This window comes from Giraffa tippelskirchi, chromosome 7, assembly GCF_054371585.1.
Source record: "Giraffa tippelskirchi isolate mGirTip1 chromosome 7, T2T-mGirTip1v1.2.pri, whole genome shotgun sequence".
NCBI lineage: Eukaryota > Metazoa > Chordata > Mammalia > Artiodactyla > Giraffidae > Giraffa > Giraffa tippelskirchi.
Window position 1 is genome coordinate 149,692,263 of NC_137281.1, and position 27,514 is coordinate 149,719,776.

At 43.0% G+C, this 27,514-nt stretch overlaps 1 protein-coding gene across 4 annotated transcripts in view; it reads left to right on the forward strand.

Annotated features, from left to right (window-relative positions):
• NRXN3 (neurexin 3) overlaps positions 1–27,514 on the forward strand; it is a 1,799,700-nt gene that overhangs the window by 545,846 nt on the left and 1,226,340 nt on the right. For 2 of the 4 annotated variants that reach the window (XM_081510571.1, XM_081510569.1), the window contains exon 1: positions 11,521–12,078. The exons of the other annotated variants lie outside the window; for them this stretch is intronic. In XM_081510571.1, coding sequence (XP_081366697.1) covers positions 11,983–12,078 — 96 coding nt within the window. In that variant the 5' untranslated portion in view covers positions 11,521–11,982. Of the gene's footprint in view, positions 1–11,520; positions 12,079–27,514 lie in introns of those variants that run through there. 4 annotated transcript variants of the gene reach the window in all.

Here is a 27,514-nt window from a genome sequence, read left to right on the forward strand (position 1 = left end):
TAGGAACCGACAACTTTAGGAAGAGGTTTTCTGTAATCAGAGAGGTTACATGGGGTCTGTAGTGAGGAGGGACAGGGCATCAAGATGATAGGGGGTTAGAAAGGGGAGATGTGGAGACAAGAGGATGATTTTGTCTCTTGAAATGCTGTAACCTAAAAGAAAGACAGCTGGATGAAAAATCCTCAGATATTAGTTGGAGATGCGAATCTGAACACAGAGAGGAATCAGAGCTGGCATAAATATGCAGAAGCCCTCTGTCTAGGGAGGAGGTAAAACTAGGAAGGTAGATGAGCTGTGATAGGAAATGTGTAGAGAATAAAGAGTGGAGAGATGACGATTGTGCCTTAGGGAACACGCATTAATAAAATGCAGTTCAGTTCAGTTCCGTCGCTCAGTCGTGTCCGACTCTTTGTGACCCCATGAACCGCAGCACGCCAGGCCTCCCTGTCCATCACAAACTCCCAGAGTTTACCCAAACTCATGTCCATTGAGTCAGTGATGCCATCCAACCATCTCATCCTCTGTCGTCCCCTTCTCCTCCTGCCCTCTATCTTTCCCAGAATCAGGGTCTTTTCAAATGAGTCAACTCTTCTCATGAGGTGGCTAAAGTATTGGAGCTTCAGCTTCAACATCAGACCTTCCAATGAACACCCAGGACTGATCTCCTTTAGGATGGACTGGTTGGATCTCCTTGCAGTCCAAGGGACACTTAAGAGTCTTCTCCAACACCACAGTTCAAAAGCGTCAATACCTCAGCATTCAGACTTCTTTATGGTCCAACTCTCACATCCATACATGACCACTGGAAAAACCATAGCCTTGACTAGACTTTGTTGACAAAGTAATGTCTCTGCTTTTTAATATGCTGTCTAGGTTGGTCATAACTTTCCTTCCAAGGAATAAGTGTCTTTTAATTTCATGGCTGCAATCACCATCTGAAGTGATCTTGGAGCTCCCAAAAATAAAGTCAGCCACTGTTTCCACCGTTTGCCCATCTATTTGCCATGAAGTGATGGGACCAGATGCCATGACCTTAGTTTTCTGAATGTTGAGCTTTAAGCCAACTTTTTCACTCTTCTCATTCACTTTCATCAAGATTTAGTTCTTCTTCACTTTCTGCCATAAGGGTGATGTCATCTGCATATCTCAGGTTATGGATATTTCTCCCAGCATTCTTGATTCCAGCTTGTGCTTTATCCAGCCCAGTGTTTCTCATGATGTACTCTGCATATAAGTTAATAAAATTGGGAGAAGAAACAGTAGCTAGTTATGAAATAGGAGAAAATAGGTTGTCTAGATTATGTGTCATAGAAATCAAAGAAAGAGAGTTTCAATACTTTTTCAAGAGGTTTTTCTTCAAGGTCTATGGTCTCATAAATATGTAGTCCACACTCTATATGTTGATGCCAAATTCCTATAGACACTATTACATTTGGTTAAATATATAGCTAAGAACTATGGAGCGCTTCCCTGGTGGCTCAGTGGTAAAGAATCTGCCTCCAGTACAGGAGACGTGGGTTCGATCCCTGGGGCTGGAAGATCCCCTGAATAGGAAATGATAATCCACTCCAATATTTTTGCCTGGGAAATCTCATGGATAGGGAAGCCTGGAAGGGCTACAGTCCATGGGGTCACAAAGAGTAGGATATGACTTAGTGACTGAACAACAACAAAGAACTGTGGAACACTTAGGATAATGTTTGTGTGTGTGTGTGTGTATCAAATACATGGGATTGATGCTGTTCTTTCTGCTCTTGTTTCCTCTCATTGTCCTGAAATTTCTCTAATGCAGTTGACTTAAAATATATTGTTAGTGCCATACTCATCACTGTCTTTTCTTCTCCTCTTTCTCTTCCATCTTCACCATCATCACTGTCACTATCATCACTATCAAAATAATTATCATCACCATTAAACCTCATTAAAGTAATTATTTCAGTATTTTAATAATTTTGCTAGAACTACTGAGAGGCATGCATTTTAGAATAGCAGGGTATATTGACAGCACTTTTGATTATATGTTGAGTACTTATTGAGTGCTTATTTCAAAGGTGAACTTGATTCCTGTCCTAAGTTCTTTCAGTTCAGTTTCCTAGGAGAAATAACAGAGAATCAGGAAGGAAAAGAAGTGCTTAGAAGGGAGTACAGGAGATTGAGGCCTCAAACATACGGTGCCGCTAGAGCACTTTGGAGTTTTTTCCCGTGTTCAGGTTGTTGTTTGGTCACTTAGTCATGTCCAAATCTTTGCGACCCCGTGAACTGCAGCACAGCAGACTTCCCTGTCCTTCACTATCTCCCGGAGTATGCTATGAGAATCGTGTATCATTGTCCTGGAATGTTAAATGCAGAATAAAGTGCTGACTACATATCTTAATATCAAATGGAGTCGAAGTGACTTGTCTCCTTCTTCAGGCTAGGGATAATGTCGCTTTATGACATGCCTTCTCTGGAGTATAATTTGGTTCATTTTCAGTTCTGGTGGTTTGTTGGGCTTCTTGGTCTAACCATCTTCTCCTCCCTCCCTTTTTTCTCTCCCCTTCTTCCTTTTTCCGTTCCTCCTTCCTTTTTCCTCAGAACTTCTTACTTCTCCTGTTGAATTTGTTCTGTCACTTTCTAGATATCTACCTAATTAGCCAAGCCAGAGACCTAAAAGTCAGCATTGTTTCCCCTTCTTTCTGTAAATACTCCTCCAAGAGTCTTCTGTCCCTAAGCCATGTTGACTAGACTCATCTCTGTCTTAACTCTTGCCGCTGTCTTAGTACAGCTGTTCATTCTCTTGTAGACTGTTGTCATGCTGTGGACCACAGACCAAGTGTAGGACAGCAGTATGAAGAACAGATCGGAGGAGGAGACACTGGAGTTGGGATTGGGGCTCATTAGGATCTCTGTCATACAAGTCCATGTGAGACTTAACCCAGACTCCATTTCTCCAGAGCTGAATTGACCATTCAGCCTTGAGAATCTACTGCATTCATACATATTCCTCTTCTAACATTATGGCACATATATGTGTTTACATGGGTAACCACTTCTAGTAAAAAGTTCCTTAAAGTCAGGGACCCTACTTAAAGCCTAACATTTAGTAAGTTCTCTATGGTTGTTTACTGGATGATTAAAGAAAACGGAAGCCTGAACAGGACCAGTGGAATGGAGTAGAGAAAATGAATGTGAAAAACTTGTTGGGTATGGAACCAAATGGACTTGGTAACAAATTGATACTAAGGAGCGTGAGGAGGGGAGGATCAGATATATCTTTAAAAATTTGAACTTGGGGTGACTATTGCAAAAGTAGGGGACCTGAGATGAGGAATCTGTGAGTTTGTTTTTAAGCAGATTCTAAAGTTCTTCAGAGAATTTTAATTTTAGGTGAATGATTTTTCCAGTGGACAATTCAATTAGGGTTGTGAGGCTTTGGAAAGTGTTTGGTCTAGAGATAAATATGTGTGAGTGGGGGATATTACCAGTTGAGATAGAGTCATGAAAAAAGGGAAAGAGAGCCTCATCAGATGCTTAGGGAAAGCCTCTTTTTAAGTAATTTGGAAAAAATGCTGATGACAGGAAGAAAGTGAGTCATCAAAGAGTTACTTGGAAAGTGTGTAGTCAGGAAACCCTGGAAAAGAGAATTTTGAAAAGGAAGTTATAGACAAGAAATAGTTATTTCACAGATATTGACTGTTCTGAGCCTATTTAAATTTAGTTAATTGGACATTAGTAATCTTGATTTCTTTCATTAAGAATAATTTAATCAGTAAGTTAAAAATGATTTCTCTTAGAAAGCCACTAACTTAAAGCATAGTATTTTGAATGCTGTAACAACAAGGTGGTAAAAATTCTCTCTTTCATCCATGGTTAAATGAAATACCTGTTATTGGTTTTTCTTGGAACTGTGTCCACTAGCCACACAGTCAAGTGGAATCCAGTGATAGAAACCAAAGAGATGAAAACTAAATGTCTTGACTTATTCAGCTGTCACTTGTGACTTTCTGTGCTCACTGTAAGGTGTTAAGCAGTAGATTCCAGATCTCTGATAGAATTCAAGTTGATGCCTTGCCTTTTCTTTGTGCTGGATCTAGGGGCATTCTAGTTTTCTGTTGACTTTTCACCTTTTCTGTACTTTCATAGTTGGAACAAGAGTGAGAGAGCCCTAGATAGATCCTAACAATCTTTTTGGTGCGATAGTCCATGGTGTCAGCATTTTCTTCAGGTCATCCTATAAAGAGGCCAGGGAGAAAGTTGCTGTTCTCATGTCTTTCTCAATCCTGGGATTGTCATAAATACAGAAGATGATAGTTGGTCAAAATTATGTCAGGCAGAAGTGTTAAGTACACAAGTTTTTGTTATTTTATTTTCCATAAATTTGTGTGTTTGCAGTATTTCATAATAAAACATTTCTAGCACCTAGCAATAGTCAGTTAATATTTTAACATTAACTACTGCAAAGTTCCAAATGTCTACTATGCATATAGAATACACAGAAGAACTATACAAAAAAGGTCTTAATGACTCAGATGACCACAATGGTGTGATCACTCACCTAGAGGCAGACATCTTGGACTGTGAAGTCAAGTGGGCCTTAGGAAGCATCACTATGAACAAAGCTAGTGGAGGTGATGGAATTCCAGCTGAGCTATTTCTAATCCTAAAAGATGATGCTGTGAAAGTGCTGCAATCTATATGCCAGCAAATTTGGAAAACTCAGCAATGGCCACAGGACTGGAAAATGTCAGTTTTCATTCCAAACCCAAAGAAAGGCAATGCCAAAGAATGTTCAAACTGCTGCGCAATTACACTCATCTCACATGTTAGCACACTAATGCTCAAAATTCTCCAAGTGGGGGAAAAGGCAGAGGAACCAGAGATCAAATTGCCAACATCCGTTGCATCATAGAAAAAGCAAGAGAATTCCAGATAAACACCTACTTATGCTTCATTGACTAGGCTAAAGCCCTTGACTGTGAGGATCACAATAAACTGTGGAAAATTCTTCAAGAGATGGGAATACCAGACCACCTGACCTGTCTCTTGAGAAACCTGTATGCAGGTCAAGAAGCAACAATTAGAACTGGGCATGGAACAGACTGGTTCCAAATAGGAAAAGGAATACATCAAGGCTGTATATTGTCACCCTGCTTATTTAACTTATATACAGAGTACATCATGCAAAATGCTAGGCTGGATGAAGCACAAGCTGGAATCAAGATTGCCAGGAGAAATATCAACAACCTCAGATATGCAGATGACACCACCCTTGTTGCCAGAAAGTGAAGAGGAACTAAAGAGCCTCTTGATGAAAGTGAAAGAAGAGAGGGAAAAAGTTGGCTTAAAACTCAACATTCAGAAAATGAAGGTCATGGCATCCAATCCCATCACTGCATGGCAAATAGATGGGGAAACAATGGAAACAGTGACAGACTTTATATTCTTGGGCTCCAGAATCACTGCAGATGGTGACTGCAGCCATGAAATTAAAAGACGTTTGCTCCTTAGAAGGAAAGCTATGACAAAGATAGACACCATATTAAAAAGCAGAGACATTACTTTGCTGACAAAGGTCCATTTAGTCAAAGCTATGGTTTTTCCAGTAGTCATGTATGCATGTGAGAGTTGGACCATAAAGAAGGATAAGGGGCAAATAATTGATGCTTTTTAACTGTGGTGTTGGAGAAGAGTCTTGAGAGTCCCTTGGACTGCAAGGACATCCAACCAGTGAATCCTAAAGGAAATCAGTCCTGAATATTCATTGGAAGGACTGATGCTGAAGCTGATACTTCAATTCTTTGGCCACCTGATGCGAAGAGCTGACTCATTTGAAAAGACCCTGATGCTGGGAAAGTTTGAAGACAGGAGAAGGGGACAACAGAGGACAAGATGGTTGGCTTGTATCACTGACTCAATGGACATGAGTTTGAGCAAGCTTTGGGGGATGGTGAAGGTAGGGAGGCCAGGCATGCTGTAGTCCATGGAGTTGCAAAGAGTCAGATATGACTGAGCAACTGAACAGCAACAACTATACATATAAACACAAATATCTAAATTCATATTTAAAACAGTATTTAGCTCATAGACTTCATAGTACTTTTTCTACATTCTATTTTCACTCCAAGTATCATAAATAGCTTTTATGTTAATGCACGTATATTTAAAATACTTTAATGGCTTATGATATTTCATAATGTATTTGTATCACGATCTTAAACCAGTCTTATATTGTCACATATTTGCTTCTGATATTTCATTGCCATAATCAGAACCACAATAAATATTATTTAATAAAAAATTATGTCAGGCAGGAAAATAAACATTTTCTACCTTTGGGATGAAAGAAAACGTAGACAAGGGTATGGTCAGTTAAATGGTCTATTAGAAATGGGAAAATAGTGAACATGTGGCCAGTGCTATGGAAGTTCCAGGAAAGGTCTTTGGTAAACTCTGCAACCATAAATTTAATTTTGTACTATCCACTTTGTTTACATGTAGAAACATCCCTTTTTAGTGTCAGGATGTCCTTAGGAAGCTTTTAAAGAAACACCTGATAGTGATTACTTCCATGCTAGTCCAAAAATAAACTCTAAAGATGAAAGAGTCAAAGGTAAAGTGGGTTGGTTTTTCCCCCAAGTCTTAGCTTTTCTCAGGATATCTATTAGACCTTTGGTAGTAGGAAAGTCCCCCAAATACCATGTATTCCCTAGGGTCCTTGCCTGTGTTTTGTTTCTTTGATCATTCTACTGATTAGATGGTTCTAAGCTTTCCAGCTACTGATTGGATTGCAGGGGGCATTGGTAATGCAGTGATGCACTGATTTAAGTATGCAGCAACAGACAAGTCTTTGTCGAGGTTTTGTCTATGATCAGAGGAGTTCCTAGGTGGGAATGATTTTCTGAGAAATAGTAATGGCATTGTGATTGAATAAAGGATGTTTCTAAACTGTTTCTTCCAAAGGAATTGGAATATAGGAGTCAACCATGGAGCTTAATGGTTCTGAGAATTCATTTGGGAGTCAGGTGGACTTGAGTTCAAATCCTAGCTTTGGCACTTGAAAGGTTTGTGAGCCTGGGTGAGCCATTTAACTCTCCAAGTTTCAGTTTTCTCATCCATAAAGTGGGATGATGATGTTACCCCATAGAACTGGTGTGATTATTACAAGGAATTCTAAATATAAAGCGTTTATCACCATGCTTGGCACCTAGTATGTTTCCTTCATTATCAGCATTAGACAAGTGGATACCTTAACAGAACAGTCCAGTAAAACCTTCCCCTGTCTTCCAACAAGTCATCAAGCCCTCTCAGCTTTATTTTTGAAAATTTTCTGGAATCTTTCCCTCCTATTTTTGTCTTTACCTCTCTAGACCTCGACATTACTTTCTATTTAATATGCTGCACACAGTTGCCATGTTGATCTTCACAAAACTTGTTTCTTATTATGCCTTTCCTGCTGTGGATCCTCAGTGCTTAACCTGGTTTTTAAGACTGTGATTTGGCATGAACTTATTTTATCAGCTTGATTATCTCTTTTTCATTTTCTTGATGCAATTCTTTTCCCTGACACATACATTATCACCAAGCCATAATCATTCTATTCATTGTACTTTTTATACTTCTGGTCTTATAGATGTCATGCTGCTGTAGATTTTCAAATTGTTTTTCTGCTTTTTAATTTGTTCCTGTGGCCATCAGAGTAATCTTTTATGTAATGCCAATCTGATCTCATCACTCTCCCACCTGAGTGATTCCCCACTGCCTTTAGGACCAAGTTCAAACTTTGCAGGAGGCTTTCTGGGGTCTTATGCAATTCTTCTTCTCTACCTCCACCTCTCCCACAGCTCTGTAATCCAGCCATACTGATCACTCTCCATTCTGTGAATACACCAAGATTTTTCACCCTTGTCTCTCTTTCTCCATGTTGTTTCTCTTACTTTCCTCTTTCTTCTGGCTGATGTCAGTCATATATCAAGCCTCACCTTAGACTGACCCTTCCTCCCACTCATAGGTTGAATTAGGGCTCATCCTTACTTTCATGGTGAGTAGGAATACTTTTAAGACTTCCCAGGTGGCTCAGATGGTAAAGAATCTGCCTGCAGGGCAGGGGACCTGGGTTTGATCCCTGGGTTGGGAAGATCCCCTGGAGAAGGGAACCACAACCCACTCCAGTATTCTTGCCTGGAGGACCCCATGGACAGAGGATCCTGGTGGGCTACAGTCCCTGGGGTCACAAAGTGTTGGACACAACTGAGCGACTAACACACAATAGGAGTACTTTTTAAAAAACGCTTTGTCATGCACATTGCTAACTTTTCTGTCTCTCCTTCTAACAGAGGACTTCTTTGCTGTACCTCCTTAATCCTTGTGTTTAAGGAGCATGACACTGAATGAATAGAGAATGAGCATGTGAATAACTGACTAAATGTGTGTATATGTTTACCTTAATAGAGTGAAATCTTTGAGGGATGGGTCAGGGCCTCATTCTTCAGACACTCCACATTTCCCAGCATGGTCCTTTATAGTAGTTGCTCAATGAATGCTCAGTGAATGAATAACAATATGCATGCCTGTCTTCCACAAAACATGGTGAATTCTTCAGGAAAGAGAGTGTGTTGTAAAAATTAGATAGCTTCTAGCACAATGAATCACACATAATCCATGCTTTAATTCTTGTGTTTCATTTTTGCTTTGAACTCTGGCTTTGGTGGGTTATGAGAATCAAGCATCCTCACTTACCATATAAGCACATAGTTGGCTGAACTGTGGGATCAAATGCCTGATAGCTAAGTACAGCTGGTCATTTAAACTTCAGAAACAGTGCATCCTAGGATCCGAGTACTCGTGTTGATAGGCCTGCACAGCTTTCCATTCTTATTTGATTCTTCCTTGTCAAACCTGTTACACAAAGGAAGTCAGAAAGGGAAAAACAAATATTGTATGTTAATATATATATATGGAATCTAGAAAAATGGTACCAGTGAATCTCTTTGCAGAGCAGGAATAGAGATGCAGACATAGAGGATGGTCTTTTGGACACAGTAGGGAAAGGAGAGGGTGAGACGAATCAAGAGAGTAGCATTGATATATATGCACCACCGAAGAATTGATGCTTTTGAACTGTGGTGTTGGAGAAGACTCTTGAGAGTCCCTTGGACTGCAAGGAGATCAAACCAGTCAATCCTAAAGGAGATCAGTCCTGAATATTCACTGGAAGGACTGATGCTGAGGCTCCAATACTTTGGCCACCTGATGCAAAGAGCTGACTCATTGGAAAAGACCCTGATGCTGGGAAAGATTGAGGGCAGGAGGAGAAGGGGACGGCAGAGTCTGAGATGGTTGGATGGCATCACTGACTCAATGGACATGCATTTGAGCAAGCTCTGGGTGTTGGTGATGGAAAGGGAAGCGTGGCATGCTGCAATCCATGGGGTCGCAAAGAGTCGGACGCGGCTGAGTGACTGAAATGAACTGAACTGAACTGAACTGAACTGATGTATAAAATAGATAGCTAGTGAGAAGCTGCTATATAACACAGGGAGTCCAGCCCAGTGTTCTGGGACAACTTGGATGGGATGGACAGAGCCATTGGCAAGGAGGCTTCAGAAGGAGGGGATATATATTGACTCATGGCTGATTCAGATTGTTGTATGGCATAAACCAACACAATATTGTAAAACAATTATTCTGAAATTTAAAAAAAAATCCAAAACAAAAACAAACCTGAGAAATCTGTGTATGGCAAGCCTCAAAGCAGGGAGACCTTGCCCTGAGGGGAGAATTGCAATTCAGACACTAACAGGGCTGGGGAATGAGAAGAGAGAGTGTGTATATTTCCTTTGGCTACTGTAACAAAGGATCATGAACTAGTGGCTTAAAACAGCAGCAGCAGTTTATTCTTTTATAGTTTTGGAGGTCAGAAGTTCAGAAATCAGTTTCACTGGGGAGAATTCAAGAGGTCAGCAAGCCCCTCCCACGACCCCGCCCCAGAAGCTGTTGGGCAGAACCTGCTGCCTCTTCCAGTTTCTTGTAGCTGCTGATAATCCTTGACCTGTGGCTGCATGTCTCCAGCCCTGCCATCACCTTTACATTATCTTCTCTCTGTATGTCTAATCTCCCTCTTCTTCTTACTAGGATAGAGGTGATAGCATTTAGGGCCCACCAGGATAGTACAGAATAATCTCAGGTCAAGAGCCTTGATCACATTTGCAAAGACCCTTTTCCTATAAAGTAGTATTTTATAGGTTTTTAGCAAATAGGACCTGTTATCTTGGAGAAAAAACAATTTTCAGCCTTTTACAGAGGCAGGCGTTTTTCCCCCTTTGCAAACTCCAAGTGCTTATTCTTCTAGCATCTCGGTTTGCTTACAGACATCCCTCACGAGTAAACAGCTTCAAACTGAGGGCCCACATGAAGGAAGCCAGGGAGTACTGTCAGGAAGGGGCTAATTTAGGTCAGTCTGATGTCACTGTACAGGTGATTAGGGTAACGTTCCTGATTCTCATTATGAAAATAAACTATTAATACTTACTGAGGAGCTGAGTAAGTACTCAAAGAGCTGGCTGGAGGCCTGGTCAGGTCAGCAGTGGCGGCCAGGTCCTATGACCTAGCCCCATTTTGGATGGATCATGGTCTAGTTCTGCGGGAACAGATGTGCTTGGCTAGCCTGGCACTTGCTCTTCTGTGTCCAGCAGTTGCTTTTGTCATCTTTCTCATGACAAGGGTCACAGGGGATGCAGGTGATCACTGGGAGGGGAATTCAAACTGGTTCAAAAGAGAGGAGCTCTGGAATGGGCCCTCATACACAGTCAGAGCAGGGTCTTCACTAAGTTTTGAATTAGCAAACTTCAGCAGTGGAGTTTGGGAAACAGACTCACCCTGGCTCCTGCACATTTCCTTTCCTCCTCTCGCATATAGAGGAGGTCCATGGAGGGCATGGACCCCAGGAGAAATCTTCCACAGGGCTTTGACGGGGGCCTTGAACATGCTTCATTCAGTGCACCTACTTGACCATAATGGCACCCCACTCCAGTACCCTTGCCTGGAAAATCCCATGGACGGAGGAGCCTTGTAGGCTGCAGTCCATGGGGTCACTAAGAGTCGGACACGACTGAGCGACTTCACTTTCACTTTTCACTTTCATGCATTGGAGAAGGAACTGGCAACCCTCTCCAGTGTTCTTGCCTGGAGAATCCCAGGGACGAGGGAGCCTGGTGGGCTGCCGTCTCTGGGGTCGCACAGAGTCAGACACGACTGAAGCGACTTAGCAGCAGAAGCAGCAGCAGCAGACCGTAACCTGCTACCCTAAACCTCAGGCAGGAGAGCCTCCCATTTCCAGCGACTCTCTTGTGGTCCAGCTAGTTGGAGAAGCTGGATTATAGGAGAGATCTTATGGAAACATTGTTTGTTTTCTTCTGTTGTGTAGAGGCTTAGTAGTCATAGTTACTGAGCACATGTTCTTAAGCCAGACTTGCATTTGATTCTGGCCCCACTATGTAATAGCTCTGTGACCTTAGATATTAAAATCTCTGGTTCTTGTTTTCTCTTCTGTAAACTGAAGATAATAGTAGCCAACACTTAAATTTACCAAAAGCTAGTCTAAACCCTGTGCATGTACTTAATCTTCTAGTCTTCACAACAATCCTATAAGATAATCATACTATTCTTATCATCGTCCCAATTCAAAGATGAGGAAGCTGAGGTACCCAGAGGTGCAATAACCTGTCCAGGTTATGCAAGGACAAATGCAAAGCAAATGTTTGAACCCATGTAGTTTGACTTCAGCAAATGTCGCTAACTCTTTGTATGGTCAGGCTGCTCAAGATGGCCGTTCTCTTGCCCTCCGTATATCTCCTGCTTAACCCGGCCCTGTTTCACCCACAGAACTATCCAGTCCTCTTAATGATAGGGCTTAATCAGTAACTGCCTGCAGGTTTGGCCCCTGCCCCAGCTGCTGGTTTCCCTGGAAACTCTGATGAGCCAACCTGACGTCAGTTCCCCCTATAAATGGCAGCCCCTCCTCCCCTGAGTAGGGAAGGTGGCTGCCATGTTCTGCCTCCTGCGCGCAGCGAGTGTGTCGCTCCAGGAAGTTTTCTGCGACAGGTAAGACCCAGCCCCATCCAATAAACCCTTGGTGTCTCTGTCACTGTCTTCGGGCTCTTTCTTTGGTCCCCAGGCTGGGCAGCTGCAAGGCTTGATGGCCTGTGGGGTGCCGCCCAACAAGTGAAGAGCGCTTCAGGAGGCTGAGGGAATGCCTGTGAATGCTGCGTTGTCAAGAGATAAGGGCAGGAATGGGAAATGGCAGGGGTAATCCTGAGGCGGCCGTCCGCCAGCATGTGGGGCCCTGTGACAGCTGACCACCACAGGAGATGTCTTTCTCTTCCGTTATATTGGTGGCATCCTGTTAAACCTCAGAGTCTCTTTCTAGCTTAAAAGTAGCAGCCCCAAGGTCCTGGCTCATCTGACTGCATGGGGGTGGCTGGTGAACATAGACAAAACCTCAAGGACTGAGATTATCTGTCAAATACTTAGGTGTTATCTGACCCCTCGACAGTTACAGACACAGGCTTTAGGGGTATAAACTGGGGGGACAGACTTGTGAATTGGACGTGGCCCGTTACCCGGAAGGGCTTGCTTGGGGCCTGTGGCAACAGCAAAGTGGTAAAAGCACCCTCGGGCCTATGGGGCAGCTATGGGTGTGGGCAGAGCTGACATACAGTGTGATGGGCACCAGCCTCGCGCATCTGCAAAGCATTATAGCAGGTGGAAGACCTTACAAATGGTCTACCTGGGTCATCCAGTAACGCAGAAAATCACTATTCAGGGTCTGAAACAGCTGTGTATCATATAAGGACTCCCCACGGACATTGGATAGTGGCCCAGGAATCCACTTTACCAGCCATGAAGTTCAGGAGTGGGCTGGTATTTTTATATATTATTATATTATTTTATATATAATATATGTATATTACATATTTATATATATTATATATTTGATATATGTTGGCACTTCCACCTGTCCACAGCCCCATTGATCTCCGGCTAATTGGAAGGATGAAAAACTACCTTAACAGTTGAGACAGGGAACCTACTCTCTTAACACGAGGACCAGGGGGCTGCCTGGAGCCCTGCTGCTGTAACTGAACATCCCAGGAGCAGTCATCCCAGTGTCTGTGCCATGGTAACCAGCTGGGGTCAACCATTAACCGTGGAGGGACCCCTGCCAACTATCAGTCAGGACAGTGACTCAGGCTTGCCCTTGCCACAGGACCCCCCCTGGGGGATCACATGATAAAAAGCCGTGGGACCGGAGGATAGGCCCCCGGTGGTTTGGGTTTGCACCTCGTGGGGAACAGGCATAGAAGAGAACTTGGATTTCACCTGCCTTCTGCCTGCCCCACTCAAGACCATTAAGATGATTAGTCCGGGCCCTCTGCAGGAGGAAGGTACCGTCATGTTAACCCTGTGCGCTGCTGTCAAACCGCCTCTCCAGTACTTGGCATCAGCTGTGGGGACTGAGGGTGCCGGCCAGGACAGAGACCTCAGGTAGGGGCGGTGTTATCTGAGTGCTGCCATGGCTTGTATTTTGCTTAATGATCATAACTGTCCCTGTTTTGTGCCTGTTAAACACCATTAACTTCCACTTGCCTGTTAAACTTCCATTTCATCTCTAGTCTGAGCCGAGGTTATCTGTTTGCAGACTGGGTGACAGTGGTGGCCTCACTGTGAAATGAGTCTGACGGCTGGGTCTGCAGTGAGATGCCGTTGTTTTCCTCTTCTGGACTTTGATGAAAAATTGACCCAATAAGTACCTGGCTTCCTCTTTAGCTGCTGTTATTGTCTTGCATTTGTGGTCTTTGGTTACAGGGCACCTCAACATACCTGACCCAAGGGGCATTGCAGAAGAGAGGTGACCAAGATTGTAAGGGTCCTGCAGGGTATGTAGGGGTGGAATATGTGGTCAGGCAACTCAAGATGGTTACTTTCTTGCTCCTTATACATCTTCTGCTCGACCTGTCCCTGCTTCACTCACATGGCTATCCCATCCTCTTAATTATAGGGCTTAATCAGGAACTGCATCCTTGCCCCCTGCCCCAGCCCTGGTTTTCCTGGTAATTGATGAGCCAACCTGGTGTCAATTCCCCAGCCGCCTCCTCCCCTGAATAGGGAAGGTGGCAGCCATGTCCCACCTGCTGTCTGCCATACCCAGTGGGATGTTGCTCCAGGACCTTTTGCTGCAGATGTGTGAGATCCTCTGTCCAATAAAGTGATGTTTCTGTAGCTGTCTCTGGGCTCTGTCTTCGGTCTGGAAGCTGGGCAGCTACAAGGCTTGCAGGCCAGTACCCTAGTTATGCTATGTCTCATTCCTCAGATTGTCATGAGGATCCAACGGGGCGGCCATCCACCAGAGGTAGACTTGGAACATTCTGGGTTACCTGTAGTTCGGGTGAATTATTGTCCTCTTACTCTCAAAAGTAATGTTGTATCTTGGTTTGGATATTTGCCATATGGGGATTAAATTATTTTGTGTAGGATACTAAGAACAAAATGTGTCCCATGGAAGGCCTTCCATTAAGGTTAGCTGTTGCTTCTTTTAGTATTTCTACTACTCCTATCATCATTGTTGCCATGGCCTACAGTCATTCTGAGTCTGGGAGGCTTCGAGCTAGGGGGTTTAATTCAGGTTCTGCCAATGCAGCATCATGGGAGTCACCATTCCCCATTTTCACAACCATATTAGACATTGTCCATGGGTCACAGCCCAATAATCTTTCCCATTTTGTGTCCTAGGCAGCCTCTCTTAATTGATCAAACTTGATATGTGAAATTAAAATGTTTTGCCATACCTAGTTTCATTGAATGTAGATCCCAATGTATGGTAACTGAATTTAAGCTGAGTTTGTGGGTTACTCCATTTAAATAGAAGCTTATTTGATTCCTAAAAGTGATAATGAACTTTGAGTACCTTTAGGCACCCTATATTCCTTTCCTGAAATATTCCTCTCTGCCTATTTCTCTATCATTTCTACCTCTAAAAGAATTTTAATTCATAATAGTTCCCTATTACCTGCCTGCAATTTAATACCTCATTATGAAAGTATTGAAATACTGTAGAAATGGACAAAATATAACTAAGGAGGAGTGAGTTGTGATAGGAATTATAGTTGATACCTAAGATCCAAGACTTAGAAAAGCTTTCTTTAAATGTGATTTGTGTGACTGGTAGTGAAATTCATTTCAGATTGGTTTTATGTGGCATAAGGGACATCTAGTGGTTATGTGGGTCTCTGCAGATTTACTAAAGGTAAAGTCACAGATGTAAATCCTGGGACCAAGGGCCATCACCTTGAAAGGGTGCCCTCAAAAGGAGGTTGCCTCATTTTTTCCACAACTCTTTATTTTGACGTTAACAAAGGGTACAGAAAACTGTTTAGAAAAAAAAATCAACTTGAGTTCTAGCATTTCTGTCTATATTACTGTCAGTTTGAATCCAACTCTTATTTGCTACCGTTGCACAAAGTTGGAAATGATTCTGTTATCAGGCACCTGCCAGCCTGGCATATTCTTCCTATACTTTCCTCACCCCTTCTGATTGCAGAGGGGCTCCTCTGGACCACTTTGAAAGGCCATCTGATTAGAGCCTTTATTAGACTGGTAGCAGAGCTGCTTAGCGGGCAAGGCGAGAAACAGTTGATAATTGCTTCTGGCAGCAGAGCCCCTTTTTAGAAAGCTGGGGGACCATCAGGAAACCATACATCTCTTATGTAAAGCCCATATGTACTTTATACAAATGAATGGGCTTCACATTATAAGAGAATGAACTGCAAAGCCACTGTGTGAACTTGCCATGTTGGTCTTCCTGGAGCTCGTGTGTTGGTCAGCACCTCTTGGACTAGTCTGTCACTATCCGTGGTTCTGAACCCACTGTTTCCATTTTTCTGGGCTGCATGGAATTCGTGGCTTTCCTGATATGCTGCTATTGTTGCCAGCCAACTGTGTTAGACTTCTTCAAGGTTCTGTTTCATTGAGTCCTTTATAGTAGTCTGCCTTTGGGCCTTTCATAAAACTTTCTTCAAAAGCTACTTGGCATTCCTCTTGCAATCTATATTCTTGCAGGATAGTTGGTAGCAGCCAGAAGTTGCTAGCCATGGTCAAAGGCTTTATTGTTGGGGATTCATTCTTGGTTTTTTTTTTTTTTTTTTTGGTCTTTAGGTTCAGGGGATAAGGGCTCTTTGGTATTGTTTCAAAATCTGTTTTCTCTGACAGTCCAGGCTACGTGGTCGTAAAGAGGTGAGCCGTCATCTCTTAGCAGGCTGCAGAGTGAGATGCAGTTCTGGTGCTGAGCTTCGTCAGGCAATCTCCTAGAGCATCTTGCTAGAATTTGCAGTTGGTCTTTTTGCTGCTGCCTCTCTTAGTGTTCTGCCAAGACACACAAACTAATGACAGCTGCCATTCTAGGGTGCAGAACTTTCCATATTTATAGCTTAAAATATAAGCACATTTCCTAAGCACACACAATAGGGAAAGCAACTAATTATTCAATGGTTCCACCAGATGTGGAACCATTTTAACTGTGTGATACTTTAGTTTTCTATGTTCTTGTCTCCTCACTTATTGTCAAGCAGAATGAATGTAGAGGCTTCTTTTTGCCTTACAGTCCTCTTTGACTTAGAGGCATTGGGATATAGACTTTGATTTTCCTTGCCCTTCTTTCTCTCCATTCTTCCCCATCCTCCTAAAATACTGGAACAGACCTTGGGAAACACAGGAAAAACACCGAGTCTTCCACCTGAGAAACTCCCAGTCTACGGGGGATAGACAGACAATTACAGCACAGGTGATAAATTCTGTAATAGCAGAATATGGAGCTATGGGAGCAGAGGGAAGGGAATCAGCTGTGAGTGGAAGTGGAATGGGCAAGAATGTTGGGAAATGCTTCCGAAGTAAGTGATACCCGAACTGTGCCTCTCATGTGAGCAGTTGTTATTCAGATGGAGAATCTAGGGAGGCTTATGCCAGGGATGTTTATTGGAAGAACCGCAGAACTTTGGCAAGGTTGGTGATGATGAAGATGGACTAGATCAGGAAGACTTTTATGTAATGCTTAGAAGTCTGCATTTGATTCTGAAGTTGGTACAGAACCATTGAAGAGTTTCAAGCAGGAAAGGACATTTTATCCCCAGAGAAAACAGTAAGATGATCAGAGTCATTTCTAGTCCTTGGAATAAAAATAACAGTAGATTCCTAGTGATTCAGGAAGGCACCTTTTAAATTTTGTCACCTTTCTAATTAAAGTGCTAAAGGCTTCCTTTCTACTCTAATGGTTCCCTTTCCCCCAACTGCATAATGACTATATTTTTAGAGCTTTTCATAATGAAGTACCACCTACTCATCTGATCTTAGTTCCCCTCTTTGTGACATATAACTTTCACTGTAGTCAGGTTGGTGCCCTCGTCAAATATTCTAAGACAGAAAGAAATGTAGGCATTCATGGGGTAGATCTGTGTAGTACTTAAGAAAATATCAGTACAAGAATTAAGAGTGTATTACATTTGTTGAGCCTCAACTGTGTGGCAGACACTGGGGATCCATTAGTTGTCCCATCAAAAACACACAGCCTGTCTGTTTATAATGTCTAGAGGAAAATACCAGTGCCATTCCTAAAAAGCAGGGGGAAGAGAAATACAATCTGTGCCAAGTTTCTGATTACAGACCCTGGCACACTCATTAACTAGAGTGACAGATATCTCACTCCTATTCTGATATAAAGCATCCTCCAAGATTTCTAAGCATTTTGTATCAGATTATATTTCATGTTACCTTTGTCTTCCATGGTCTAGAGCTAAAGTTATTTAACTTATTTACATGGATTTTTTTTTGTTTGTTTCCAATATTCTTAGTTTACATTAGTCAAAGTGTTAGTCACTCCAACTCTTTAGACCCCTGGACCCCCAGGCTCCTCTGTCCCTGGGATTTCCCAGGCTGGAATAATGGTGTGGGTTGCTGTTCCCTTCTCCAGGGGATCTTCTCGACCCAGGAATTGAACCCAGGTCTCCTGCATTGCAGGCAGATTCATTACCATCTGAGCCACCAGGGAAGCTTACTTTAAGTTGACTTAATCGTCTTCATTTACGTTATGTTGGCTTTCATGTTAGAGGGTAACCAGAGTATAGGGTCGGAGAAGGCAATGGCACCCCACTCCAGTACTCTTGCCTGGAAAATCCCATGGATGGAGGAGCCTGATAGGCTGCAGTCCATGAGGTCGCTAAGAGTCAGACACGACTGAGCGACTTCACTTTCACTTTTCACTTTCATGCACTGGAGAAGGAAATGGCAACCCACTCCAGTATTCTTGCCTGGAGAATCCCAGGGACGGCGGAGCCTGGTGGGCTGCCGTCTATGGGGTCGTGCAGAGTCGGACACGACTGAAGCGACTTAGCAGTAGAGTATAGGGAGATTCACCTCAAGTTTCAGCTCTTTAACTGGTGATAACTTCATAGAGCACTGCCTTGAATTCTGAGGCTTCTTCTGGGTTCAATGAGAAAGGGAGTAGAATAGAATTAGACCAGTTAGCAATGCCATCTTCCAGAAAGGAAGAAGAGAAACGTGTATTTGCCAATATGGCGCAAAGAGATGGGAGAGTTTTCTGTCCAGTGGTGGCTTAAAGGGTCGCCTGGAAAACTTTTCTAAATTATCTAGAAACCTTTTCACTAATCAGTGATAAGGCCTCTCTTGGAGAACTATGGCCCATACATGGACATTCACATCTTATTTCTTTGCCTGGTACTGGTTATGCCAAGTATATGGTCTGGCTTTGTCAAGTTCTTGGTTCATTAATTTAACAAAATCTTAGAAGGCTCTGGAAGAATGACAAAGCCTGAATTGGCACATCTTACTTCTTGTGATAGATAGACTTTTATGGTATCCTAAATATCCCACAGATTTGGTTGGCTGAAAATCTTTTCTATGGAACACATAGACATATGTGCCTAATCAACCTTTTAGCTGAATAAAAGTCCTAAGACTTCCTGGTGGTCCAATGGTTAAGAATCTGCCTGTCAATGCAGGGGACACAGGTTTGATCCCTAGTCTGGGATGACTGCACACGCCACGGGGCAACCAAGCCTGTGCACTGCAACTACTGAAGCCTGCATGCTCTACACCCTAAGAAAGTTCTCCTTCTTGAAGAATAAAATTGAGACCTTCACTATGCCAGAGACTAGAAGTCTTAAACTTAGTGTTTCTATCTGTAGTTGACCACAGACTTACATGATCGTCACTTTCTCTTAAAGAACCCATCAAGAGAATAAATGGTTGCCTAAGTCTTCAGCCTAAGTGGTGATGACTTGTGTCATTAGTGAGGCTCTTGGGCTGGCACCCATGGCCCTGGGTTTATAAGGTCAGGCTAACTGGTTGGTGCACAGTGCTTGCTCATGTGCTCCTCTCTCTGTATCGGGCTTTTTTTTTTTTTTTTTTTTAAATGAGGAAGGGTCTGAGGACTTTGCTGATTCAATTTAAGTACTGAAGTTTGTCTGGATTCTTCCTATGACTCCAGCTTGTTTTCTGTCCCACTTTGCTGATTCAATTTAAGTACTGAAGTTTGTCTGGATTCTTCCTATGACTCCAGCTTGTTTTCTGTCCCTTTTATTTTTTCCTGCCACTCTCTTGCAAATGGAACCATCAGTTCAGTTCAGTCACTCAGTTGTGTCTGACTCTTTCCAACCCCATGGACTGCAGCATGCCAGCTCTCCCTGTCCATCACCAACTCCTGGAGTTTACTCAAGCTCATGTCCATAGAGTTGGTGATGCTATCTAGCCATCTCATCCTCTGTTGTCCCCTTCTCCTCCCGCCTTCAATCTTTCCCAGCATCAGGGTCTTTTCAAATGAGTCAGTTTCTTTGCATCAGGTGACCAAAGTATTGGAGTTTCAGCTTCAGCATCAGTCCTTCCAATGAATATTCAGGACTGATCTCCTTTAGGATGGGCTGGTTGGATCTCTTTGCAGTCCAAGGGACTCTCAAGAGTCTTCTCCAACACCACAGTTCAGAAGCATCAATTCTTTGGCGCTCAGCTTGGAACCATGGATCAGGGATTATAAACTGGTAGTCTTTGAGATCCAGCTTTCAGGTATGTATTGTTTGACCCACAGAGTGTTGGATCACCAAGGTGTTTTATTTTTTAAATTCGTCTCTATTGGAGTGTAGTTGCTTTACATATTGTGTCAGTTTCTACTGTACTAACACAACAAATGAATGAATGGATCAGCCATACATGCACATATATTTCCTCCCTGTTGGATTTCCTTCCCATTCAGGTCACCACAGTGCATTAAGGAGAGTTCCCTGTGATATACAGTATGTTCACCCAACCTTTTAAAAATTTTTTTAAATGTATTTATTTTTTAATTGAAGGATAATTGCCTTACAGAATTTTGTTGTTCTGTCAAAGCTCAAGTTTAATTAATTGCCAGTATTTCTCCTACAGGTTTCAACTTTATCTGGAGTCTTTTTGGCCTTTACTTTGAGCCTCAGGACTCAGATATTTCTTGGCTCTTGCCTTGCGAGTCTGAAACCCTGTTCCCATTTTCTATTTCTGGGGCTCGGTTTTTATCCTTGGCAGACCCTGAGCGCTGTGAGCAGAATAGCAACCCTGGAAATGATGTCTGTGGTGTGCAGCAGCGGGGGCTCAGGGCCCCAGCCTGGGTGTCAGCTGCAACTCGGCAGGCGAATGAGTCTGCTGACCGCTGTTAGCCAGACCAGGGGTGCAGATGTGGCCTCGGCCATGCCAAATATCAGCTTCTCTGGCTTTGGAAGCTAAGAGGACCATCTGCTGCCCCATTTGTGCTAGAAGTTCACTGTTGGAATTTGGTCAGTGGTACACTGCGGCAGAAAATGACGTTAAGGATCATGAATCCTAAATCTGTACAAGGGCCTGGTGTGTGTGAAAGACAAAGAATAGATCCCACTAGGTGTTTTCATGTCTTATAAATTCCACACTAGGCAACTATGTAATTTTTTTTTTTTTTCTGATTTGGCTGCATCAGGTTTTAGCTGTGCGTGGACTCCTTGCACATGAGCTTTAGTGCTTGCAGCCCAGGGGCTTCGTTGTCCCAAGGCCTGTGGGATCTTCGTTCCCTGACCAGAGACCTGCATTGTAAGGCAGATTCTTAACCACTGGGCCACCAGGGAAGTCCCGATTTTGTAATTTTTAATTTTTTAATCCTACCTTCAGAATTTGTTAAATCCAGAGTCTGTCCTTAGACTCTTCAGCAGACACGTGGCTTAGGACTTACCCTCAGAGGAAATCTTCCCTTTTCTTTTTTTAGTTAATTAATGTGTTTTAATTGGAGGCTAATTACTTTACAGTATTGTAGTGGAATCTTCCCTTTCTAATGACTCCATGTCAGGCTGTCCTCTCTGTTGATCTAGTTATGGCTTCTCACTTCTTAAGAAGTGATAACTCCCATTTAATGAGTGCTTCTGAAGCACCAGAAACTGCTAAAGCACTTTGTAGCTATGACATATTACCTCACATGTCTCTTACAACCCTGTGAAATGAGACGTGTTACCTGTAAGTCTTCGACGTGAAGAACGTTAACCATTGTCCAAGGTCACACAGCCGGCAGGGGTGAAGCTGGACCCAGACTGTACTTACTGAGGCAGGAAGTCCGAGACGTTGACCTCTAGCTTGCGCTGCTGCCTGAGTCCAGCATCTGAATTAGTGAAGATATGAGCATTTATTAGGCACCTCTACAACTCGGTGCCAGTTCAGATTTTTAAAGTTGTAAGGCATGTTTCTCTGATAAGATATTTGAGGTTTACTTAAAACAGTAAGACCTGTGCTTACTGAAAGGTCACAAGCTTGAATAATGTTTTGAGTGACAGATGAGTTGAGTAGACACTCCCTAGGAAAGAAAATCACCACCAACCCGAGTCATCAGTTGCCTGAAGGGCGGAGGGGGAAGTAATAGAGAGAAAGTGGGATAAGTGATTCTGTGACTGCCCCAGAAGCAAGGTGCTTTCCCAGGGCTTCTTATTTATTGACCCAGAGTAGAAATGTCACACAATAATAAGATTACCCCCCGGTTTATCTAGAAACTGCACCATCCTGAAAGCTGAAGAGAAAAAGCTCATTTCATTATTATCTATTGTCAAAGGATTAGGTGGGGGTAGGGAATAAATCTTTGTCTGTTGCTGGTCGTATGTAAACTGCTCTGCACTCAGGTATAAAGTCAAAAGGCTTTACTGGGATTTGTTGTCAACACTGTTCCACCCCAAGGCCCCTGACATTGGCTTTTCGCTGCTCTGTTTCGTCTGGCCCACATACTCCGGAGGATGTCCCCCAGAGTCCTGACTTCAGACACCCTCCACCGACCTGGGTCAGAACAGTGGTGCTCTGTTATCAAGTCATGGGCCTGTGAGTCACAGCCCTTAAGATGACCTGGTGGTTTTTATTGAAACCGCCCTATATGTAGACACACAGAGGATTACAGGCACTTCAAAAACAAGAGAGAAGAAAGGCCAGGTAAATCTGCTCTTCCTGGGCAGGAGAAACAGAACTACAAGGCCATCTGGGCACCGCGGGGCACAAACCCACGCTCCCAGATTCCTTCTGGATCCCTTGCTGGAGTGCATAGGAATGTGGCATTTACCGCAGAATATGTGGACATATATTCCCAGAAAGCTGAGAACAGTGTCCAGAGTGTCCTGGAATAAGATAGAAGAGGGAGAAAAATACTCCCATGAGCTCTTGATAGGTGGTGACTCTTACTGTATTGCTCCTGCTATCATAGCTTGTCTTACTCCCGGTATTGTTCCTGTGTGCCTCTGTATCAAAGATTACGGAGACATACAAGAGGTGTTGTTCTCAGTTCAGTTCAGTTGCTCAGTCGTGTCTGACTCTTTGTGACCCCATGAACCACAGCATGCCAGGCCTCCCTGTCCATCACCAGCCTCTGGAGTCTACCCAATCCCATGTCCACTGAGTCGGTGATGCCATCCAACCATCTCATCCTCTGTCGTCCCCTTCTCCTCCTGCCTTCAATCTTTCCCAGCATCAGGATCTTTTCAAATGAGTCAATTGTTCTCAGAGAGTGTCTTTAACCCTGAGCTTCTATCCACAACTGTTTTACTATCTGACCTTCTAAATACTCCCATGAGCTGCTACCCCTTAGATTCACACTCCTGGGCTTGTCGTATTCCTTAAGCACCATGGAAGAGTTTAAAAAGCACATCATGTAGATTAGAATAACCTCTCCTAGGGCTTCCCTGGTGGTCCAGTGGTTCTGAATCTGTGTGCCAGTGCAGGGGGTATGGGTTCGATCCCTGGTTCAGGAAGATCCCACATGCCGCGAGCAGCTAAGCCTGTGCACCACGGCTACTGAAGCCCGAGTACCTAGAGCCCATGCTCCACAGCAAGAGAAGCCACCGCAATGAGACGCACACACACCACAACTGGAGACAGCCCGTGTGTAGCGATGAAGACTCGGCATGGCCAAAAATAAACAAATCTTAAAAGAACAGCAGTTTCTTTTCCAATCAAGGCCAATGGTCTGGGCAGTCAGGCAGACAGCTCCGTCATAGGCAGGCAAGGAAAGGATTCCAAGCTTATCAGATGGTGGGTATCAGCAAGAACCAGAGTAGTCAGAGAGGGCCTGGAATGGGTGTGTTTTTTAGTGCCTGATTTAAGGAGTTTCTGCTTTATGGGTAAGCCTGCACTACCAGAGAGCTTAGAAACGGCCACCCCTGGAACATGACCTTGCCCCAATGCAGTCAGAGAGATCTGATTTCAAGTCCTGATTATGCCCTTAAGGGACTGTGTGATCTTAGACAAGTGCCTATCCCCTCTGAACCTCATTTCTGCAAAATGAGTCTAGTGTTACCTGTTTCACTTCCTTAATGTGGAACATGCACATTAGCATTTTTAAAGTGTCTGGCACATAATAGGCTCTTGATCAGTGGTGACTGTTTTTATTGTATTGCTCCTGGTATCATAGCTTGCCTTACTCCTGATAATGTTCCTGTGTGCCTCTGTATCAAAGATTAAGGAGACATACAAGAGGTGTGGTTCTGAGACAGTGTCTTAACCCTGAGATTCTGTCCACAGCTGTTTTACTATCTGACCTTCTAAGCATGAGCTGCAAGTCCAGTTCAGCTGAGTTCAGTTCAGTTGCTCAGTCGTCTCCAACTCTTTGTGACCCCATAGACTGCAGGAGGCCAGGCTTCCCTGTCTATCACCAACTCCTGGAGCTTGCTCAAACTCATATCCACTGAGTCAGTGATGCCATCCAACTGTCTCATCCTCTGTTGTCTCCTTCTCCTCCTGCCCTCAGTCTTTCCTAACATTAAGGTCTTTTCCAGTGAGTCAGCTCTTCTAATCAGATGGCCAAATTATTGGAGCTTCAGCTTCAGCATCACTCCTTCCGATGAATATTCAGACTGATTTCCCTTAGGTTGACTGGTTGGATCTCTTTGCAGTCCAAGGGACTCTCAAGAGTCTTCTCCAATACCACAGTTCAAAAGCATCAATTCTTTGGCACTCAGCTTTCTTTATAGTCCAACTCTCACCTCTATACATGACCACTGGAAAAACCATAGCTTTGACTAGATGGATCTCTGTCAGCAAAGTAATGTCTCTGCTTTTTAATATACTGTCTAGGTTAGTCATAGCTTTTCTTCCAAGGAGCAAGTGTATTTTAATTTCATGGCTGCAGTCACCATCTTCAGTGATTTTGGAGCCCAAGGATATAAAGTCTCTCACTGTTTCCATTGTTTCCCTGTCTGTTTACCATGAAGTAATGTGACCAGATGCCATGATCTTACTTTTTTGAATACTGAGTTTTAAGCCAGCTTCTTCACTCTCCTCTTTTCACTTTCATCAAGAGGCTCTTTAGTTCCTCTTCACTTTCTGCCATAAGGGTGGTGTCATCTGCATACCTGAGGTTATTGATATTTCTTCAAGCAATCTTGATTCCAGCTTGTGTTTCATCCAGCCTAGAATTTTGCATGATATACACTGCATATAAGTTAAATAAGCAAAGTAACAGTATACAGCCTTGACATACTCCTTTCCCAATTTGGAACCAAGCTGTTATTCCATGTCTGGTTCTAACTGTTGCTTCTTGACCTGCATGCAGGTTTCTCAGGAGGCAGGCGAGATGGTCTGGTATTTCCATCTCTTTAAGAATTTTCCACATTTTGTTGTGATCCACACAGTCAAAGGCTTTGGCATAGTCAATGAAACAGAAATAGATGTTTTTCTGGAATTCTACTGCCTTTTCTATGATCCAGTGGATGTTGGCAATTTGATCTCTGGTTCCTCTGTCTTTTATCAATCCAGCTTGAACATCTGCAAATTCTTAGTTTATGTACTGCTGAAGCCTCACTTGAAGAATTTTGAGAATTACTTTGCTAGCGTGTGAGATGAGTGCAGTTGTGTGGTAGTTTGAACATTCTTTGGCATTGCCTTTCTTTGGGATTGGAATGAAAACGGACCTTTTCCAGTCCTGTGGCCATTGCTGAGCTTTCCAAATTTGCTGGCATATAGATTGCAGCACTTTCACAGCATCATCTTCCAGGATTTGAAATAGATCAACTGGAATTCCATCACCTCCACTAGCTTTGTTCATAGTGATGCTTCCTAAGGCCCACTTGATTTTGCATTCCAGGATGTCTGGCTCTAGGTGAGTGATCACACCATCGTGACTATCTGGGTTGTGAAGATCTTTTTTGTATAGTGCTTCTGTGTGTTCTTGCCACCTCTTCTTAATATCTTTTGCTTCTGTTAGGTCCATACCATTTCTCTCCTTTATTGTGCCCATCTTTGCATGAAATGTTCCTTTGGTATCTCTAATTTTCTTGAAGAGACCGCGAGTCTTTCTCATTCTATTTTTTCCTCTATTTCTTTTCTTTGATCACTGAGGAAATCTTTCTTATCTCTCCTTGCTATTCTTTTGAACTCTGCATTCAAATGGGTGTATCTTTCCTTGTCTCCTTTGCTTTTTGCTTCTCTTCTTTTCTCAGCTATTTGTCCGGCCTCCTCAGACAACAATTTTGCCTTTTCATTTCTTTTCCTTGGGGATGGTCTTGATCTCTGCCTCCTGTACAATGTCATGAACCTCCATAGTTCTTCAGGCACTCTGTCTATCAGATCTAATCCCTTGAATCTGTTTGTCACTTCTACTGTATAATCGTAAGGAATTTGAATTAGGTCATACCTGAATGGTCTAGTGGTTTCCCCTACTTTCCTCAAGTTAAGTCTGAATTTGGCAAAAAGGAGTTCATGATCTGAGCCACAGTCAGCTCCCGGTCTTGTTTTTGCTGACTGTATAGAGCTTCTCCATCTTTGGCTGCAAAGAACATAATCAATCTGATTTCAGTATTGACCATCTGGTGATGTCCATGTTTACAGTTGTCTCTTGTGTTGTTGGAAGAGGGTGTTTGCCATGACCAGTACGTTCTCTTGGCAAAACTCTGTTAATCTTTGCCCTGCTTCATTTTGTACTCCAAGGCCAAATTTCCTGTTACTCCAGGTACCTCTTGACTTCCTCCTTTTGCATTCCAGTCCTGTATGATGAAAATGACATCTTTTTTTGATGTTAGTTCTAGAGGGTCTTGTAGGTCATCATAGAACCTTTCAACTTCAGCTTCTTTGTCATTAGTCAAAGTTGGGGTACAGACTTGGATAATTGTGATATTGAATGGTTTGCCTTGGAAACGAACAGAGGTCATTCTGTCATTTTTGAGTTTGCCCCCAAGTACTGCATTTTCGATTCTTTTGTTGGCTATGATGGCTATTCTATTTTTTTCTGAAGGATTCTTGCCCACAGTAGTAGATATAATGGTCATCTGAATTAAATTCACCCCTTCTAGTCGATTTTACTTTGCTGATTTCTGAAATGTCAATGTTCACTCTTGCCATCTCGTGTTTGACCACTTCTCATTTACCTTGATTCATGGACCTAAGATTCCAGGTTCCTGTGCAATACTGTTCTTTACAGCATTGGACTTTGCTTCCATCATCAGTCACATCCACAACTGGGCATTGTTTTTGCTTTGGCTCTGTCTCTTTATTGTTTCTGGAGTTATTTCTCCACTGATCTCCAGTAGCATATTGGGCACCTATTGACCTGGGGAGTCCATCTTTCAGTGTCCTATCTTTTTGCCTTATCATACTGTTCATGGGGTTCTCAAGGCAAGAATACTGAAGTGGTTTGCCATTCCCTTCTCCAGTGGACCATGTTTTGTCAGAACTCTCTACCATGACCTGTCCAGCTTGAGTGGCCCAACACAGCATAGCCCATAATTTCATTGAGTTAGACAAGGCCGTGATCCATGTGATCAGTTTGGTTAGTTTTCTATGATTGTGGTTTTCATTCTGTCTGTCCTCTGATAGATACGGATAAAAGTCCTAAGCACATCTTATTTGATAATTCAAAATCAAAACACTTTTAAAAGGATTCAAAATTGTACAAACATACGTACGCATGGTCAAAGGCTAAAAGATACTGTGCAGAAGGAAAACATCCACCAAACTGTCA